We start from the raw sequence: 18,949 nt of genomic DNA on the forward strand, positions 1-18,949 counted from the left end.
AGGGTCTGCTTCTGTGTTGTACATTTCTAGGACTCTATATTTGTGGATGTAAGTTTGCTTGCTGAACTGGAAGGTTTGATTTCAGAAGTTTCATCACCATAATAGGTACCATCATCAGTGAGCCTCTGGTGAAGTACAGGTAGTATGGCCCGCTTTTTATTTGTGTGTTTAAGTTACTTTGGGTTGGCGATATCATTTCCTGTTCTTTTTCTCAGGGGATGGTAAATGGGATCCAAGTCAGTCAGTCAGTCAATCAATCAATGTGTTTGTTGGAATTGGCATGCTCCTAGGAATTCTCATGCATATCTCTGTTTGTCTTGTCCTGAATGGATGTGTTGTCCCAGTCAAAATGGTGTCCTTCCTCCTCTGTACGTAAGGATACTAGTGAGAGTGGGTCATATCTTTTTGTGGCTGGTTAATGTTCATGTATCACTGTATAGGTGATTTTCCTCTGCGCTTCATAGTTCCTCTGTGCTGTAGACGCTGGTTTGAAGGTCCCCATTGGCTGTTTGCTCGACTGTGACATCTAGGAATGGCAGTTTGTTGTTGTTTCCTCCTCTTTAGTGAATTTTATTGATGGTCTGAAAGGTTTCCTCTAATTGGTTTTGTTTCGTGACGACAAAAGGTCTCACATCCACATAGCAGACCCAAAGTTTGGGTTGGTTGGTTGGCAGAGCTGTTAGTTAAAGTCTCTGCATTACTGCCTCTGCTAAGAACCTTGATATCAGAGATCTCATGGGTGTTCCGTTGGTTTGTCTGTAGACTTTGATGTTGAAGGTGAAGTGGGTGGTCAGGCATACATCCACTAGCTTGACGATATTGTACTTGCTGATAAGTTTGGTGGTGTTTGGTGTATGTGTCTTTGGTTTTTCTAGTAGTTTAGTCAGTGTTTCCTTGGCCATGTTGATGTTGGTGGGTGTGAATACAGTTGTTACGTCAAAGGAAACTATTATGTCATCCACTTCTATCTTGGTGTCTTTGATGGGTCTTCAGGAATTCTTGGGTGGAGTGGATGGAATGGCGTGAGTCTTCTACTAAGTGAACTTCAAACCAGCATCTACAGGAAGACAACACATACGGACCAAATACTGAACTACAGAAGCAACATCCCAACATCTACAAATGAAGCTGCATTAGAACATTATTCCAACGAGCCACCACACACTGCAGCACAAAGGAACTACGAAGAGCAGAGGAAAATCACCTTTACAGTGTATTCAAAAAGAACGGGTACGCAATGAACACAGTCTACCGATTTCTCAGCAACAAACCCAAACAAGCAGACAAAATGTGTCAAGAAACCCTAGCCACCACTCCCCAAATCAAAGACATCTTGGAAATGACTGCCAGACTAGTCAGACATCTTAGCATTGTTGTAGCCTACAAACCCACCAACACACTAACTTGAAAGACCCTATATTAGACAACAAGCAAAACTAATATAACTTACAAAATACCTTGCAAGAATTGTAACAAACACTACATTGGACAAACAGGCAGAAAACTAGCCAAGAGAATACATGAACATCAACTAGTCACAAGAAGACACAGAGCTGAAAATGTGTTGCTGGAAAAGCGCAGCAGGTCAGGCAGCATCCAAGGAACAGGAGAATCGACGTTTCAGGCATAAGCCCTTCTTCAGGAATGAGGAAAGTGTGTCCAGCAGGCTAAGATAAAAGGTAGGGAGGAGGGACTTGGGGGAGGGGCGTTGGAATTGCGATAGGTGGAGGGAGGTCAAGGTGAGGGTGATAGGCCGGAGTGGGGTGGGGGCGGAGAGGTCAGGAAGAAGATTGCAGGTTAGGAAGGCAGTGCTGAGTTCGAAGGATTTGACTGAGACAAGGTGGGGGGAGGGGAAATGAGGAAACTGGAGAAATCGGAGTTCATCCCTTGTGGTTGGAGGGTTCCCAGGCAGAAGATGAGGCGCTCTTCCTCCAACCGTCGTGTTGCCATGGTCTGGCGATGGAGGAGTCCAAGGACCTGCATGTCCTTGGTGGAGTGGGAGGGGGAGTTAAAGTGTTGGGCTACAGGGTGGTTGGGTTGGTTGGTCCGGGTGTCCCAGAGGTGTTCTACTACGAAGAGGCAGGCATAGCAGGCATCCCCCATCACGAAGGACTTAAAGCCCTCCGCTTCTTCCTTTCCCGCCATACCAACCAGTACCCTTCCACCGACACCCTCCTTCGACTGACTGAACTGGTCCTCACCCTGAACAAACTGGTCCTCAACCTGAACAACTTCTCTTTCCAATCCTCCCACTTCCTCCAAACGAAAGGAGTAGCCATGGACACCCGCATGGGCCCCAGCTATGCCTGCCTCTTCGTAGGATATGTGGAACAGTCCATCTTCTGCAGCTACACTGGCACCACGCCCCACCTTTTCCTCCGCTACGTCGATGACTGTATCGGCGCTGCCTCGTGCTCCCACGTGGAGGTTGAACAGTTCATCCACTTTACCAACACATTCCACCCCGACCTCAAATTCACCTGGACCGTCTCAGACTCCTCCCTCCCCTTCCTAGACCTTTCCATTTCTATCTCGGGTGACCAAATCGACACGGACATTTACTATAAACCGACCGACTCCCACAGCTACCTAGACTACATCTCCTCCCACCCTGCCCCCTGTAAAAACGTCATCCCATATTCCCAATTCCTTCGTCTCCGCCGCATCTGCTCCCAGGAGGACCAGTTCCAAAACCGTACAACCCAGATGGCCTCCTTCTTCAAGGACCACAATTTCCCGCCAGACGTAGTCGACGATGCCCTCCACCGCATCTCTTCCACTTCCCGCTCCTCCATGTACAACGTATCATCCGCCGTCATTTTCGCCACCTCCAAACGGACCCCACCACCAGCATTCCCTCCCCTCCCCTATCAGCATTCCGAAAAGACCACTCTCTCCGTGACTCCCTCGTCAGGTCCACACCCCCCACCAACCCAACCTCCACTCCCGGCACCTTCCCCTGCAACCGCAAGAAATGCAAAACTTGCGCCCACACCTCCCCCCTTACTTCCCTCCAAGGCCCCAAGGGACACTTCCATATCCGCCACAAATTCACCTGCACCTCCACACACATCATCTATTGCATCCGCTGCACCTGATGTGGCCTCCTCTATATTGGGGAGACAGGCCGCCTACTTGCGGAAAGTTTCAGAGAACACCTCTGGGACACCCGGACCAACCAACCCAACCACCCCGTAGCCCAACACTTTAACTCCCCCTCCCACTCCACCAAGGACATGCAGGTCCTTGGACTCCTCCATCGCCAGACCATGGCAACACGACGGTTGGAGGAAGAGCGCTTCATCTTCTGCCTGGGAACCCTCCAACCACAAGGGATGAACTCAGATTTCTCCAGTTTCCTCATTTCCCCTCCCCCCACCTTGTCTCAGTCAAATCCTTCGAACTCAGCACCGCCTTCCTAACCTGCAATCTTCTTCCTGACCTCTCCGCCCCCACCCCACCCCGGCCTATCACCCTCACCTTGACCTCCCTCCACCTATCGCAATTCCAACGCCCCTCCCCCAAGTCCCTCCTCCCTACCTTTTATCTTAGCCTGCTGGACACACTTTCCTCATTCCTGAAGAAGGGCTTATGCCCGAAACGTCGATTCTCCTGTTCCTTGGATGCTGCCTGACCTGCTGCGCTTTTCCAGCAACACATTTTCAGCTCTGATCCCCAGCATCTGCAGTCGTCACTTTCTCTACAAGAAGACACAACCCACTCTCACCAATATCCTTACATACAGAGGAAGAAGGACACCACTTCGACTGGGACAACACATTCATCCTACGACAAGCCAAACAAAGACATGCACGAGAATTCCTAGACGCATGACATTCCAACCAGAACTATCAACACACACATTGACTTGGATCCCATTTAACACCTCCTGAGAAAAAGATCAAGGAGTGACATCACCACAGGAAATGACATCACCAACACAAGGAAACCTAAACACACATGCCATACCCCAGTGCTTCACCGGAGGCTCACTGATGACTGTACCCAATTTGGTGATGAAATGTCTGAAAACAAGCCTTCTAGCTCAGCGACCAAACGTACATCCAGAATTTCGTACTGAGCTACAAATCTTCTCAAAACTTGCTAACATCTATTTTTGTTTCAGATTTCCAGCACCTGCAACAATCTTTTTCATTTTTAATAACGAGAGGACTCTCCTGTGTTTATAATCACCTGTCACATCAGAAGGACTTGCACATTGGCAGTCACCCTGTTTGCTCATGTTATGAATCCAACTTCCCAGGCCTTTAAAGTTCTGGGGTGAAACTCAAACCCAAACCTTCTGGTTGGGAGTCAGGGACAACCAATGTCTTACAAGACCCCCTCACAAAGGTGTATGTTCATATTTTCCATTAAAGTGCATCACCTCAGACTGAAACTAATTCACTTCAAAACTACTTTGCAAGTTGTCTCCTCCATACAATAAATTTAAAACTACTACAAAAATTGTACAACTGTGTGTATTTCATTCTTCCAGTAATTTGGAGTCATAAAAAAGTGAAACTCTGCAAAGTATGGAAGACTAACTTAAAAAGTTATGTTTTACAGTTCAAGACTGCCATTGCAGAAACACAACATAGTAGTGTTTAGATCTTTAATTTCTACCCAAACCAGTTAATCACATCCTACTACAACTGATAGTTTCTAAGCGGTGTAATTTTATCTTGTGCAGGTTCTAAAATTCCATTGGCTCAAGTAGTAGGCCAAGTTCAGCATAAACCTAAAAATTACTGCACTAGCAAACATCAAAATTAGAAATAGGAAATGTTGAAAACTCAGATATGACAGCCTCTCTGGGCAGAAAGAGACGCAAAGTTGAGTCAGATGCCTCATCTGATCTCTGCAGTTTTGCCTAAGCCAAGCTAATTTGGATAGCAACACTAATAATCCCTTCTCTTTATAATCGCTTCCTCACTGTGGAATATCCATCTGGATAATACATAATTATTTTAGATTGTAGATTGTCACATGCAATTAATTAGTTGCTTTTTGCAATTAATCGCTATGGAAAATACACAGTTATATGCTTAACAGAATCTAGATACATCATTCTTTGAACAAATTTAATAATGAGAGATTTCAAGCACAACTCGTATGATAGATAACGAAGGTAAATAACATTAATCATGGGTAACTTGTTCCTCAAATTATGATTCAATAGGTGTACAATTGTATATAGAACATGCAATTTTTCCAACTGTAAGAAAGTTCACATTCCTTTCCATCACAAAACATTTCAGAGAAAATAAAATGCAACTTGCAAAGTTTAATAATTTCCCATGTTAGGATTGACCAAAATGGGAGAATTGAAATGTGCAAACTGGGACCAACAATAGTTACTACAATGGAGGGCTGCATCTGAAGAATTGATATCCAGAAAATAAGCTGCAACAAAAAAAAAAGCATCTCTCTGGGGATTCATTATAACCCATTAAAAAAAAGTATATCTGCAGAGAGGTGAATTTTAAAATCCCTATTAATTAATAGCCTCGTAATGTGGTAATAGTCTAGATTTTCATGACTGGACAGAATCACAGACTTCTGCAGCAACATGGAAAGTAATCTTCCAGAAATGTACAGACTTCTTTCTTAAACTCTTTACAATACCTTTCATCATTCTCACCCTTACCATCTATGCACTTGATGTCTGCCCTTTTGTTTTACTTGTTTAATGTCTTAAATTGCATGTGAATATTTCCTTTTTATTTTTTTGACTTGCAACTTTAAGCAGCCATGCAATTCTGTGGCTTGGTCCTTCCAAAGTTTTGTACTTTCAAGAAAAGCGCTGAACCAGACTGCATACTTTGCTGAATGATCACTAAGACTACCAATCACTAACTTGCCCTGCAACTCAGACAGAAAAACAAAATCTACGTCATCCAACTGTCTCACCAATGCACTTCCTATGGCAGGCTCCAACTGGTTGGCTTTTAAGATCTTGGCTTGTCTGTTGTTCTACAGTGTGTTGGAAAAGAAAATGAGACTGACATTCATAAACACCTTTCACAACCTCTGGAATTCTCAAGAGCTTTACACAGTAAATGAAGTTTTTTCTTTAAAAACTGCGCAAACATAGGAAATGCATAGCACTTTGCATACAGCAATGTCCTATAAACAACAATGTGTTAAATGGCCAGCAATCTTTCTTGAGGTGTTCAAACCATATATATTTGTTGGGACACCAGACAGAACACCCTGCTCTTCTTCAAAACAGGGCCAGTGGAATATTTTACATTGACCTGCAGAGGCAGAAAACTCCCAGTAAAACATCCCACTACAGAAACACTGGACCCCACAATTCTTAGTCTTGGATCAAGACAACAGCATCATCACACTTATGTTGACAAGATTAACTGCTATGATTTTTTAAAAAAAGTGATAAAGTCAGCATCTTATTCAAAATAATAAAATATTTTTAGTTCCAAATCTAACTCAGTATACAGTTAGTTGACAAAACCAGGACAATAGCAACAATGTTCTAGTGACCTAGGTTCACATCCTATGGCAGATGTGGAATTTGAACTCCAGATTTCTAAAAAAATTGCATTTAACTAACTGAAGTCTAATGAAGACTGTGAAACCATTGTTGGAAAAACTTCTGGTTCACCAATACCTTTTTAGGGAAGGAAACTGCCACCCTTACCTAGTCTGGCCAACATGCGACTTCAGACCCACAGAAATGTGGTTTATTCTTAATTACCCTCTGAAATGACCTATCAAACCACTCAGTTGTAGAACTGCCTGAAGATCTGAGAAAAAGACCTAAAATGCATGGACTGTAGCAATTCAAAAAGGCAGCCCATGCCCATAATCAAGGGCAACTGGAGATGGGCAATAAATGGTGGCCCAGAAGACAACAACATATCTCATGAAGGAGTGAATAACACCAAAAACACACTTTTGTGAATTAAATCTATCACATATTCACTCAGAAATGTTAAAGGTCTTGTACCAACCCCAAACTAAACTAAGTGCAAACATAAAATTCTGCTCACTGCTGTTGATTCCTGTCAATCATTTTGCTTCTTAAAAATCTTTTAATGAAAGATCCCAAGTAGCTTTTTGTACTAGTGAGTCAACACTTGGCATTTCTTTCACTTTTCCTAAACCTGTTAGGTCAGCAAATGGTTACTTTACTCAAATGCTCACAATGACCTAAAGCATAGAATTGCTCATCTAACACTTGCTGTTCCATCCCCTCCCTGAATATTTGTGGTATTCTCCCTTTAAGGCGAGGCACTCAACTGTCTCAGTTTAATTGGGCATGGAACTGTTCAAAAAAGTAGTACATGTCATGATCCATCGGTGTAGCAGGGACCATTTCTCCAACAATTCAGATTTTCTTATTGTTAACCAAGGAACAGTACAAGCGCATCCAGACATCACTGGTTGCTTAACTCCATAGTAGGAGGCAGAAAAAGGCAAAGGAGAAAGGAGAAATATTTAAATTTTCACTTGTGTAAACAGCATTCAATTACATTTTTGGTTTTATTGCTGATGAACTGAAGAAGAAAGGAAACACTGTTTTGATTTTAAGGTTGATATTGCAATCACTCGCATTTGCACAAATGGATAAAACAGTCCAGAATTCCTAACTGCACGAAATGCTGAGTTGCAATTTCTCCAGTTATAAAAAGAACTAGAAGTAAAAAAAAGGTATACCGAGTAAAACATACTGATGATAGTTATCAGCTACATCTTCAGGAATGAGGAGTTACTGAACAAGGGCTCATGCCAAAACGTCGATTCTCCTGCTCCTTGGATGCTGCCTGACCTGCTGCGCTTTTCCAGCAACACATTTTCAGCTCTGATCTCCAGCATCTGCAGTCCTCACTTTCTCCTACATGTTCAGTAGGCCAGCTGTTCAGAAATAGGAAGCCATTTTGTGTTTTCTTTCTGTACCTTACATGACATGTCTAAAAAGATTTAGATGCAATAAACGCCCACAATAGATTTAAACTCATAGCCCTCGAGGGACTAGTCACATACTGCAGCCAGTGCTCAAATATTTTTAATCAAGGACTAAGCACCACTGTCATTTTTAGGTCATTCACTCAGTTGTGACACAACAGCAATCAAATCAAAACAACTTTTAACTGATAAATAGATAGAAGTTACAACTACTGAGTTATAACCTAATCGGCAATGCACTATTAATGAAAATGTTTCATTTGTCTTTATGTTGCCAGGACCTTTGAAACAAAGAACGGTATGCTCTATTGGTGCATATGCAAATAGCAGTGTACCTTGGCATGGAAACCTACATGTTTCATGACTATTTACTATATTGATTGGAATGCAACCGGAGGTTTTTCTCCTTTGTTATGTTGTACAGCTCTTTCAATGACAGCTGCATTTTCTATTTTTACTGCATACAGTCGAAAGAACTTTAATTGTATTTAATTAAAGTGCAGCAGTGTTAGCACATGTCTAACTTCATTTATTATAATTAAGATGGCCAACAAAGTGGGTACAGCTAAGGTAGGTAATTTTAAATAAATTAGCTCAGACTAGAAATTTTACCCATGAATAAAGATTTCAGTTGTGAAACCATTCACAATTGTATCATCCACGTGCAGCATCCAGTAAAAATCTACATGACTTGTACACATAATGAAGTGTGGAAAGGAGGAAGGGGGGTGGTGGAAAAGTGCAATGTTTAAAATAAAACATGTTTATTTCCACTTTGTTCATGTCAACTTCCTTCTCTGAAGGTTGACTGACACACATTTCCACTTTTATCCTGATCTGTACTCCTCTTACACATTTCACACAGGTCCAGCTATATGCCAGTCCATTGTGTCATCCATTTCTTCCCAGCTTCCCTCTCCCAGGTTTTCTATCAATCTTCCCCATCAATAACTGTCGCTACCATCTGCTGAAGTGACAAGACAAAAGTATTGTGTTTTTTTTTCCTATGGAGTGCATTAAATTTCTTTTCTTCGACTACATCCAGCACTAATCTCTATTGATACAAGGAGATATTCTGTACATCCTACTCTTTATCCTTCTTGAAAGTTAAAGATAATCTAATAGAATATACTATTAGGTATTATTAAATAATACACAACTCGTGAGGTCACTATTAGTCAAATTTACATTCACAAATTAATGTGGATGTTGACCCGCTGTGATGAGTTGGGTTTGATTTATGGAAGGTATTTACAATATTGGTATAGATTACAGCAGAAATTGACTAAAGCTTCAATAATTAAACTATTACCTTAAAAAGGTGACCCGAATCATATTGATGACATTTGCTCTCATTAATAAAAGTGCTCTACAAGTCATTAAACTTTTTACACATGTACAACTTGTATTAATACACCACCTTTAATACAGTAAAGCACCCCAATGTGTACTGTAGGTGTAATCAAAAGATTTAATCTAGAGATTAGTCATTAAACCAAACAAAATTGAGGGCTGAAGAAGTGTTTAGGACAATTCCCAAACTTTTGCACAGAACGCACTTTACTTAAAAAGATGCCATATGCTGTAAAAGCCTGAAAAGATTAACAGCTTTAATATCATACTTTTAAGAAACTGAAATGATTTTTGTTGCATTTAGAAGAATGGAACTACAGCTCATGCAGAACATCTAATGCCACTTTATATCTGTATATAGACACACCAAAGTCGTAGAAAATACCTATAAAACGAATTCAGGCCACATAGTTTCCAATTTTCATAAGTTTTCCCAAAACATCCTAAAGTTAGGTTAGTTATAAAATTTTACATCAAAGGCATTGCAAAGCAAGTCGGGGAACAATCAGAACAGTGAGCTGAGATCGGAGAATGTTTATTTTAAAAAGTGACAGAATTGCAATCCACTCTGTGATCAAGTATCCATGTCAATACTCTGAATAAACCAAGATTGAAGAAAAAGGAACAATGGATTGCAAGCAACTAGGTTCAAACACGGGGAAAAGTGGCAGCTATCAGCAAGCCGGTAGAAAGTGCAATTGATTAATAGTTTGCCATTCAAGCGAGAGATAGTACTTTTAATCAGCGGTCCATTGGTTTGAAATCCGGTCACTAAACATTGGTCCAGTTCTCATGGAGTGGAACACACATTACAAAAAAAAACCGCCCTATTACACAATTGAAAATGTTGTCGAAGATTTAGCAAGCTCAACATTCAGCCATAAGGAAGTTATTTTGGAGAAAAAAAAACCCTGGAGCCAAAGTCTGGCCACTAGAAGAATTAAGTGAGTTTTTAAGTGCCATTAAACAGTTTTGTTCATTGCCTTCTTACCGTATTTGTTGGGCTCTCTGAGATACTCCAGTATGGGCACAGTACTCTCTGTCTCCTGAACACTACTGTCCCCATTCTGCATCCCATTGCTTCCAAGCCCGTCTCTCCGGCTGGGAACAGCGGTTACCAAAAACCTCTGAGACTGGGACATTTCCGAAGACGACAGAATCACCCTCGCTGTTCCCTGCTCGTGAGCTGGGAGAAGGAAGAGGAGCTCTTCGCTTCGCTCCGCTGCTGCCCGTTTCCCGGTGGATTCTGAAAGCAGCAAACAACAGCGCTCTGAGCCCAGGAGAAGCTGGCTGGGGGGGAAGGCGATCTGAACTCTTGTCCGACTGCTGATACACCAGAGACAGACTCCACCTCCAAACCAGCGCTAACTTTAAACCTGAGCTGTTCAATATCAAACTCTACACCTTAACCACGTGCACTCCGCCGATCCAGCTTTAATCTGCTGCGCTTGCATTTGCCTTTTATACATACAGACTTATGAGATATTAGAATACATGAGACTCTTTAAAGAAAATTGACAGTCATCTCAAAGACTTTCACAGTGAGTGACGCCACGCCCATTGATTTGACACTTGACGAATCTGTTAGCCTCAGATAAAATGACCTTCAGGCAGAAGCTAAAGCTGTAGTCCGCTATGTATGATACACATCTCGCAGACCAGACTCTTGCAGCTAACACAGCTCATCGCTCCAGGTCTTGGGGTAGTTGCCACCAAGGCGCAGGTGGGAAAAGACCACTGTCTAAGGTCTTCCTGCCAAAGTTAAATGAGGGTTGACTCAGTTATCAGACCCTTCTGGTACCTCAAATGCTTGTAGTCTTATACAAATAAGGTTGCCTTCAGTTTGTTTATTGGATAGATGTTTGCTTTTTCCTTGATATACTACTGTACAGAAGTGAACTGCGTTTGTGACTGTATATATTAAGACATTTTTTATGAATAATATATATTTTTGAAAAAAATACTCTGCTCCAATTCCCAGCCCTCCTTGATTTCCCTGCCATGTCCAGGAATTAAAGACTAATTCCCTGGTTAATGCTGTGACCTACGAAGAATGAGTTGCACATTAAAGTTGCAGAAATTTATTCTGTCCTTGAACATTTCGGTTGATTCGTTTGGAGACGGGCAAAAAGGCTTTTTAACAGTCAAGGATTGCTCAACTGTTGATGGCTGATCTTTTCACTTTACAATTGATTTGGGGAAACTGGATATAATGGACACATAATGATGTGAGGGATGGGGGCAGGACAGTTGGAGGTATTGTGATATATCTTGCAGCTAGTATGCAGTTATCAGGAACAATAATAGAGACCTGTTGAATCTTTCAGTACTACATTATGCACCATGGTGGCTGATCATGAGGTGGAAAATTATGGGATTAAACATTTAGAAATTCAGCTAATGTAGTCCTCACTCGTGACAAAAGGATTCACAACTAAAGAGTCATGGGCATACACATGATTTGCCAGTTTCTTTCCTAATGTTAAGATAGATGAAACCAGTATTCACTTGCTACAGTGTCATGTAACCAAACTTTTGTTTGTCTCACCTATTTGTCTTTAGTTGGGTCAGATAAATAGAAAGTGTGAGAGAAACCCAGCAGGTCTGGCAGCATCTGTGGAGATGGTACCAGAGTTAATATTTTGAGTCCAATTGGACTTTTCTTCAAATCTGAAGGGAGTTCAATATGCTGTTTTTTTTTAATGTTGTAGAAAGGGAGAAGAGAACCGAGTGGAACCGTTTGTGAGAGTGCTTAGAGCAAAAGATAAAAGCTGTGATAATGATGGTAAAGGAGCCATAAACGTATAAAATAGGCCTCTAAGTGTTATCTCTGTAAAGGAGAAAATGGGACAGCAAGATACAAACAATTCTCATGGCTGGGGTAGAGTGGGGATGTAAGAAAAATGGAGCACAGAGATCTTATTCTGAAGTTGTCCAACTCAAATATTGAGTCCTAGATGCTGTAAAATGCTTAAATGAAAACAAGATATTATTCCACCAGCTTGTGTTCTGGAGATCTCTGCCCAAAAGATATGTCAAAATGTGCCTGAACAGGTTGAGGGCTGTCATGGTGCTATGATAATGTCCCTACTCCTGGTACAGCTAGAAGGTTTGGGTTCAAATCCCAAATAAAAACAAAGCTAAAAATCATACAACACCAGGTTATAGCCCAACAGGCTTAATTGGAGGCATTACTTTTGGAGTTCTGCTCCTTCATCAGGTGGTTTTGGAGTACCTCATGAAGGACACAACCATCTGATGAAGGTACAGCGCTCTGAAAGCTAATGCTTCCAAATAAACCTGTTTGACTGTCACCTGGTGTTTTGTGATTTTTAACTTTGTACACCCCAATCCAACTCCAGCACCTCCAAATCACAAATAAAAGCAAATTGCTGGAAAAGCTCAGCAGACCTGGTAGTGTCTTTGAAAAGAAATCAGAGTTAACGTTTCAGGTCCAGTTTTCCTTCCTCAGAACAAATCCTATCTGTATTGTAACATGTCTGAACAGATTGATTAAAACTAATCAAAAATTTGTATATAGTAACTGCAAATACAACCTCCCTAATTGAAATATTGGAGTGCCACCACTGGTAAAAGGCTGTAATTACACTATTACTAAATTTACATGACAATTCCTGGAATAAATTTGCACTCAAATGTAAAGCAGAAATACAACATGGGTATAACATATTACTTTAAAAGTGAACCCAAGTTAAGCTGCATTCTCTAATCCTATTGGCTTTTGCTTCTAAAAAGTTCAGTTGAAAATAAGAACTGCAGTAGGCCATTCAGCACATCACCACCCCCAGTGTAGAATCACCATACACAAGTAACAAGTTGTCTAACTAATTGGGAATGTAGGCAGAATGGCTCTAGTCATTTTGCTTTTCATTGAATAGAATGTAGCTGCCAATGTAGATTATTAACAGTGCAAATCCTCCTGGAGTTTGAATGGTGAGCACTGTGATGATCTATGGCTTTGTCTTTCTTTACAAGTAATAGAACTTTTCTATTAGGTAATGCTGTACAACAACTATAGTTTCAATAATATTGATATCATTTATTGACTTTCTGATGAAAATAATCATTATAACAAAACTAGTTGTGCAGTCAGATTCTTTCAGAATGCCAATTTAATGTGTAGTCAGATATGAGTTGGCTAACATAATGATTGAAAGTTTGAGGCTACTTCATTCTTCAAGCTTCCAACTAGCATAGAAGATTCATGGTTTCCACATAATTGGATTTCGAAAGTAGAAAATCAAACTCATGTGTAACAAGATGTCCCTTGTAAGAAATGTATTCGATAGTTTCTTTGTTCATTTGTACTGTGTGAAAACCTATAAAATAAGATCAGTTAAGCAAAAGTATCAGTTATTCGAGTTTTGCAAGATGCTCACTATAATAGTTCATCCACATACAAATTTTCCTTTCACTGAAAATATTCACTGAACCTTCAACAAGGTTCCATATGGTGGACTGGTTTGTAAGGTTAGCTCAGATGGGATCCAGGAAGAGCTAGCCAATTGGATATAAAATTGGCTTGAAGGTAGGAGGCTGAGGGTGATGGGCAGAGGGTTCACATTTGAGGCCTAAGACTATAGTGTGCCAGAAGGATCGGTGCTGGGTCCACTGTTGTTCATTATTTAAAGAAAATGATTTGGATGAGAATATAGAAGGCATGGTTAGTAAGTTTGCAGTGACACCAAAATTGGTGATATATTGGACAGTGAAGAAGGTTATCTAAAAGTACAATGGGATCTTGATCAACTGGGCCAGTGGGCCAAGGAGTGGCAAATGGAGTTTAATGCAGATAAATGCAAGGTGTTGTATTTTTGGAAGATAAACCAGGACAGAACTTACATAGTTATTAGTAGGATCCTGGGGAGTGTTGTTGATCAGAGAGACCGAGGTGTGCGGGTGCATAGTTCCTTGAAAGTGATGTCACAGATAGACAGGGTGGTGAAGGAGGAGTTTGACATGCTTGCCTTCATCAATCAGAGCATTAAGTACAGGTGTTGGAACATCATGTAATAGCTGTTCAAGACATTGGTAAGGTCCTGTTTGGATACTGCATACAATTCTGGAAAGCTTGCTATAGGAAGAATGTTATTAAACTGGAAAGGGTGCAAAAGAGATTTACAAGAATGTTACCAAGACTGGAAGGTTTGGCTGACGAGGCTGGAACTTATTTTCCCTGGAGCATAGGAATCTGGGGGGTGATCTTAGAGCTGTTTATAAAGTCATGAGAGCCATACCAGTAGATACAGTAAATAGCCAAGGTCTCTTCTCCAGAGTAAGGGAGTCCAGTGGGCATGAGCAAGAGAGGAAAGATTTAGGAGGAACCTGAGGGCCAACTTCTTCACACAGAGGGTGGTGCATAAATGGAATGAGCTGCCAGGAGAAGTGGTAGAGGCTGGTACAGTTAAACATTTAAAGACGTTTGGACAGGTACATGGATAGGAAAGGTTTTGAGGGATCTGGGCCAAACATAGGTAAAAGGTTTAGTTCAGTTTAGGAAACCTGGTCAGCATGGACAAGTTGGGCCAAAAGGCCCATTTCTGTGCTGTATTACTTTATTGCTTAACTTCTAATCATAGTTGTTCACAGACGAAATACAAATAATGACACAAATCAAGGCAGCATGTTACACTTTACATGTGAAGGTGGAACTTAATACACTGAGTTTGCCAGACAAATGAATACCTAATTTCCGCTCTCTCAGTGCTTTAGAGAATGAAGAGCACAGGTACCCAGACAGCAATCAAAAGTATGTATGACAGCTCATATTAGTAATCATGCCTTTAGCCAATAAACTTTTACTTCCCTGAAAGAATTCTCTCCTTAAATTTCTTCACCTTTTCACCCCCTGTCCTTCTTTAAGACCTTCCTTAAAACTCATCTTTTTGACTAAGCTTTTGGCTGCCTCTCAACTTTATTTCTGTAGTACATTATGCAGAGAAACAGATTCCACAGGCATCTGCCAGCTTAAATTTCATATGATCGGGAATATCCTGAAAGCAACAGATAATAATGCGATTGAAAACTACTTTAAATCTACTTGGCCAATTTCTCTTGACACTGGAACTTGTTTTGGTTTGCACTCAAGTTTTTCTCACATTTGACAGACACCTCACTAATTGATATTGACAGTTAGTATATTGCTTATTAAATATTCAAGCTGATAGTGTGTCCTGGATTCAAAATGTTTCAAATAATACAATATCTATTGATTAACTGAGACAGAAACTCATGTCACATACAAAGTTCAAGACATAAACATGTTGTTTTGCTAACTCACTGAAGGTTGTTCAATTTGTTTTCTTACTGTTGTGGTTCTGTTCGCCGAGCTGGGAATTTGTCTTGCAAACGTTTCGTCCCCTGTCTAGGTGACATCCTCAGTGCTTGGGAGCCTCCTGTGAAGCGCTTCTGTGATGTTTCCTCCGGCATTTATAGTGGCCTGTCTCTGCAGCTTCCGGTTGTCAGTTCCAGCTATCCGCTGTAGTGGCCGGTATATTGGGTCCAGGTCGATGTGTTTGTCGATAGAGTCTGTGGATGAGTGCCATGCCTCTAGGAATTCCCTGGTTGTTCTCTGTTTGGCTTGCCCTATAATGGTAGTGTTGTCCCAGTCGAATTCATGTTGCTTGTCATCTGCGTGTGTGGCTACTAAGGATAGCTGGTCGTGTCGTTTCGTGGCTAGTTGGTGTTCATGGATACGGATCGTTAGCTGTCTTCCTGTTTGTTCTATGTAGTGTTTTGTGCAGTCCTTGCATGGGATTTTGTACACTACATTGGTTTTGCTCATGTTGGGTATCGGGTCCTTCGTTCTGGTGAGTTGTTGTCTGAGAGTGGCTGTTGGTTTGTGTGCTGTTATGAGTCCTAGTGGTCGCAGTAGTCTGGCTGCCAGTTCGGAAATGCTCCTGATGTATGGTAGTGTGGCTAGTCCTTTGGGTTGCAGCATGTCCTCGTTCCGTTGTCTTTCCCTTAGGCATCTGTTGATGAAATTGTGAGGGTATCCATTTTTGGCGAATACCTTGTATAGGTGTTCCTCTTCCTCTTTTTGCAGTTCTGGTGTGCGACCACTACTGCGACCACTAGGACGAAGGACCCGATACCCAACATGAGCAAAATCAATGTAGTGTACAAAATCCCATGCAAGGACTGCACAAAACACTACATAGGACAAACAGGAAGACAGCTAACGATCCGTATCCATGAACACCAACTAGCCACGAAACGACACGACCAGCTATCCTTAGTAGCCACACACGCAGATGACAAGCAACATGAATTTGACTGGGACAACACTACCATTATAGGGCAAGCCAAACAGAGAACAGCCAGGAAATTCCTAGAGGCATGGCACTCATCCACAGACTCTATCAATAAACACATCGACCTGGACCCAATATACCGGCCACTACAGCGGATAGCTGGAACTGACAACCGGAAGCTGCAGAGACAGGCCACTATAAATGCCAGAGGAAACATCACAGAAGCGCTTCACAGGAGGCTCCCAAGCACTGAGGATGTCACCTAGACAGGGGACGAAACGTTTGCAAGACAAATTCCCAGCTCGGCGAACAGAACCACAACAACGAGCACCCGAGCTACCAATCTTCTCCCAAACTTTGTTTTCTTACTGTTAAGCCAAAAGCAACATTAAAGTAATAAGTTTAATTTCATGTGCCATTTAAATTAATAAAATCACAAAATATAATTGATTGGAGTGCCGAAACAATAAATTAACTATGGCATTTTTTTGTTTTATTTTATAAAACAGGAATAAAAGAAGGACTAGGGTAGGAATAGGTCCAGTCAAGGATAGTAGTGGGAAGTTGCGTGTAGAGGCTGAAGAGATTGGGGAGACACTGAATGAATACATTTCGTCAGTATTCACTCAGGAACAGGACATTGTTGCCGATGTGAATACTGAGTCACAATTAATTAGAATGGACGGCTTTGAGGTATGTAGGGAAGAGGTGTTGGAAATTCTGGAAAGTGTGAAAATAGATAAGTCCCCTGGGCCTGATGGCATTTATCCTAGGATTCTCTGGGAAGCAAGGGAGGAGATTGCAGAGCCATTGGCCTTGATTTTTATGTCCTCGTTGTCTACAGGAATAGTGCCAGAAGACTGGAGGATAGCAAATGTGGTTCCCTTGTTCAAGAAGGGGAGCAGGTATAACCCTAGTAACTATAGACCGGTCAGTCTCACTTCTGTTGTGGGCAAAGTCTTAGAGAGAATTGTAAGGAATAGGATTTATGAACATCTGGATAGGAATAATGTGATTAAGGATAGTCAGCATGATTTTGTGAAGGGCAGGTCATGCCACACAAACCTTATTGAATTCTTTGAGAAGGGGACTAAGGAGGTGGAAGAGGGTAAAGCGGTAGATGTGGTGTATATGGATTTTAGTAAGGCGTTTGATAATGTTCCCCATGGTAGGCTACTGCAAAAAATACGGAGGTATGGCATTGAGGGTGAGTTGGAGGTTTGGATTAGGAATTGGCTGGCTGCAAGAAGACAGAGGGTAGTAGTTGATGGTAAAGGTTCATCTTGGAGTGCAGTTACTAGCAGTGTTCCGCAAGGATCTGTTTTGGGACCATTGCTGTTTGTCATTTTTATAAATGACCTGGAGGAGGGGCTAGAAGGTTGGGTGAGCAAGTTTGCGGATGATACGAAAGTAGGTGGAGTTGTTGACAGTGAGGAAGGATGTGTCAGGTTACAGCGGGATATAGATAAGCTGCAGAGCTGGGCATAAAGGTGGCAGATGGAGTTCAATGTAGGTAGGTGTGAGGTGATTCACTTTGGTAAGAGTAACAAAAAGATGGGGTACTGGGCTAATGGTCGGATACTTGGTAGTGTGGATGAGCAGAGGGATTTTGATGTCCATGTACACAGATCTCTGAAAGTTGCCACCCAGGTAAATAGTGCGGTGAAGAAGGCATATGGTGTACTGGCTTTTATTGGTAGAGGAATTGAGTTCCGGAGTCCTGAGGTCATGTTGCAGTTGTATAAGACTCTGGTGCGGCCGCATCTGGAGTATTGTGTGCAGTTTTGGTTGCCATACTATAGGAAGGATGTGGAGGCACTGGAACGGGTGCAGAGGAGGTTTACCAGGATGTTGCCTGGTATGGTAGGAAGATCGTATGAGGAAAGGCTGAGGCACTTGGGGTTGTTTTCATTGGAGAAAAGAAGGTTTAGGGGTGACTTGATAGAGGTGTACAAGATGATTAGGGGTTTAGATAGGGTTGACCATGAGAACCTTTTTCCACGTATGGAGTCAGCTATTACGAGGGGGCATAGCTTTAAATTAAGGGGGGGTAGGTATAGGACAGATGTTAGGGGTAGATTCTTTACTCAGCGAGTCGTGAGTTCATGGAATGCCCTGCCAGTAGCAGTGGTGGACTCTCCCTCTTTATGGGCATTTAAACGGGCAATGGATAGGCATATGGAGGATTGTGGGCTAGTGTAGGTTAGGTGGGCTTGGATCAGCACAACATTGAGGGCCAAAGGGCCTGTACTGCGCTGTATTTTTTCTATGTTTTCTAAAAGACATAGGATAGATTTATAAATAAATTAGCAAGAAAAACTAGAGAATAATGAGAGGCTTTAACTACTCCAATATTGAATGGGATGATGTATGGATTGTGGGAAGACCAG

General features: G+C 41.7%; 1 protein-coding gene and 1 long non-coding RNA gene across 4 annotated transcripts in view; both read right to left on the reverse strand.

Moving 5' to 3' along the window:
* LOC122564442 (solute carrier family 12 member 7) overlaps positions 1-10,528 on the reverse strand; it is a 223,530-nt gene extending 213,002 nt beyond the window's left edge. For 2 of the 3 annotated variants that reach the window (XM_043719309.2, XM_043719307.2), the window contains exon 1: positions 10,277-10,527. In XM_043719309.2, the coding sequence (XP_043575244.2) occupies positions 10,277-10,427 (151 nt within the window). In that variant the 5' untranslated portion in view covers positions 10,428-10,527. Of the gene's footprint in view, positions 1-10,276 lie in introns of all 3 variants that reach the window. The other variant, XR_015752843.1, reaches the window with a different exon arrangement.
* Positions 10,529-13,348: 2,820 nt separating this feature from the next.
* The window catches only part of LOC122564446 (uncharacterized), a 37,892-nt gene continuing 32,291 nt past the window's right edge, over positions 13,349-18,949 (reverse strand). The window contains exon 3 of the long non-coding RNA XR_006315913.2: positions 13,349-13,625. This is a non-coding gene — a long non-coding RNA (uncharacterized LOC122564446). The remainder of the gene's footprint in view (positions 13,626-18,949) is intronic.

Source organism: Chiloscyllium plagiosum, unplaced genomic scaffold (genome assembly GCF_037043375.1).
Source record: "Chiloscyllium plagiosum isolate Xiang-an unplaced genomic scaffold, Cpla_swu_hap1 HiC_scaffold_34, whole genome shotgun sequence".
NCBI classification, from domain to species: domain Eukaryota; kingdom Metazoa; phylum Chordata; class Chondrichthyes; order Orectolobiformes; family Hemiscylliidae; genus Chiloscyllium; species Chiloscyllium plagiosum.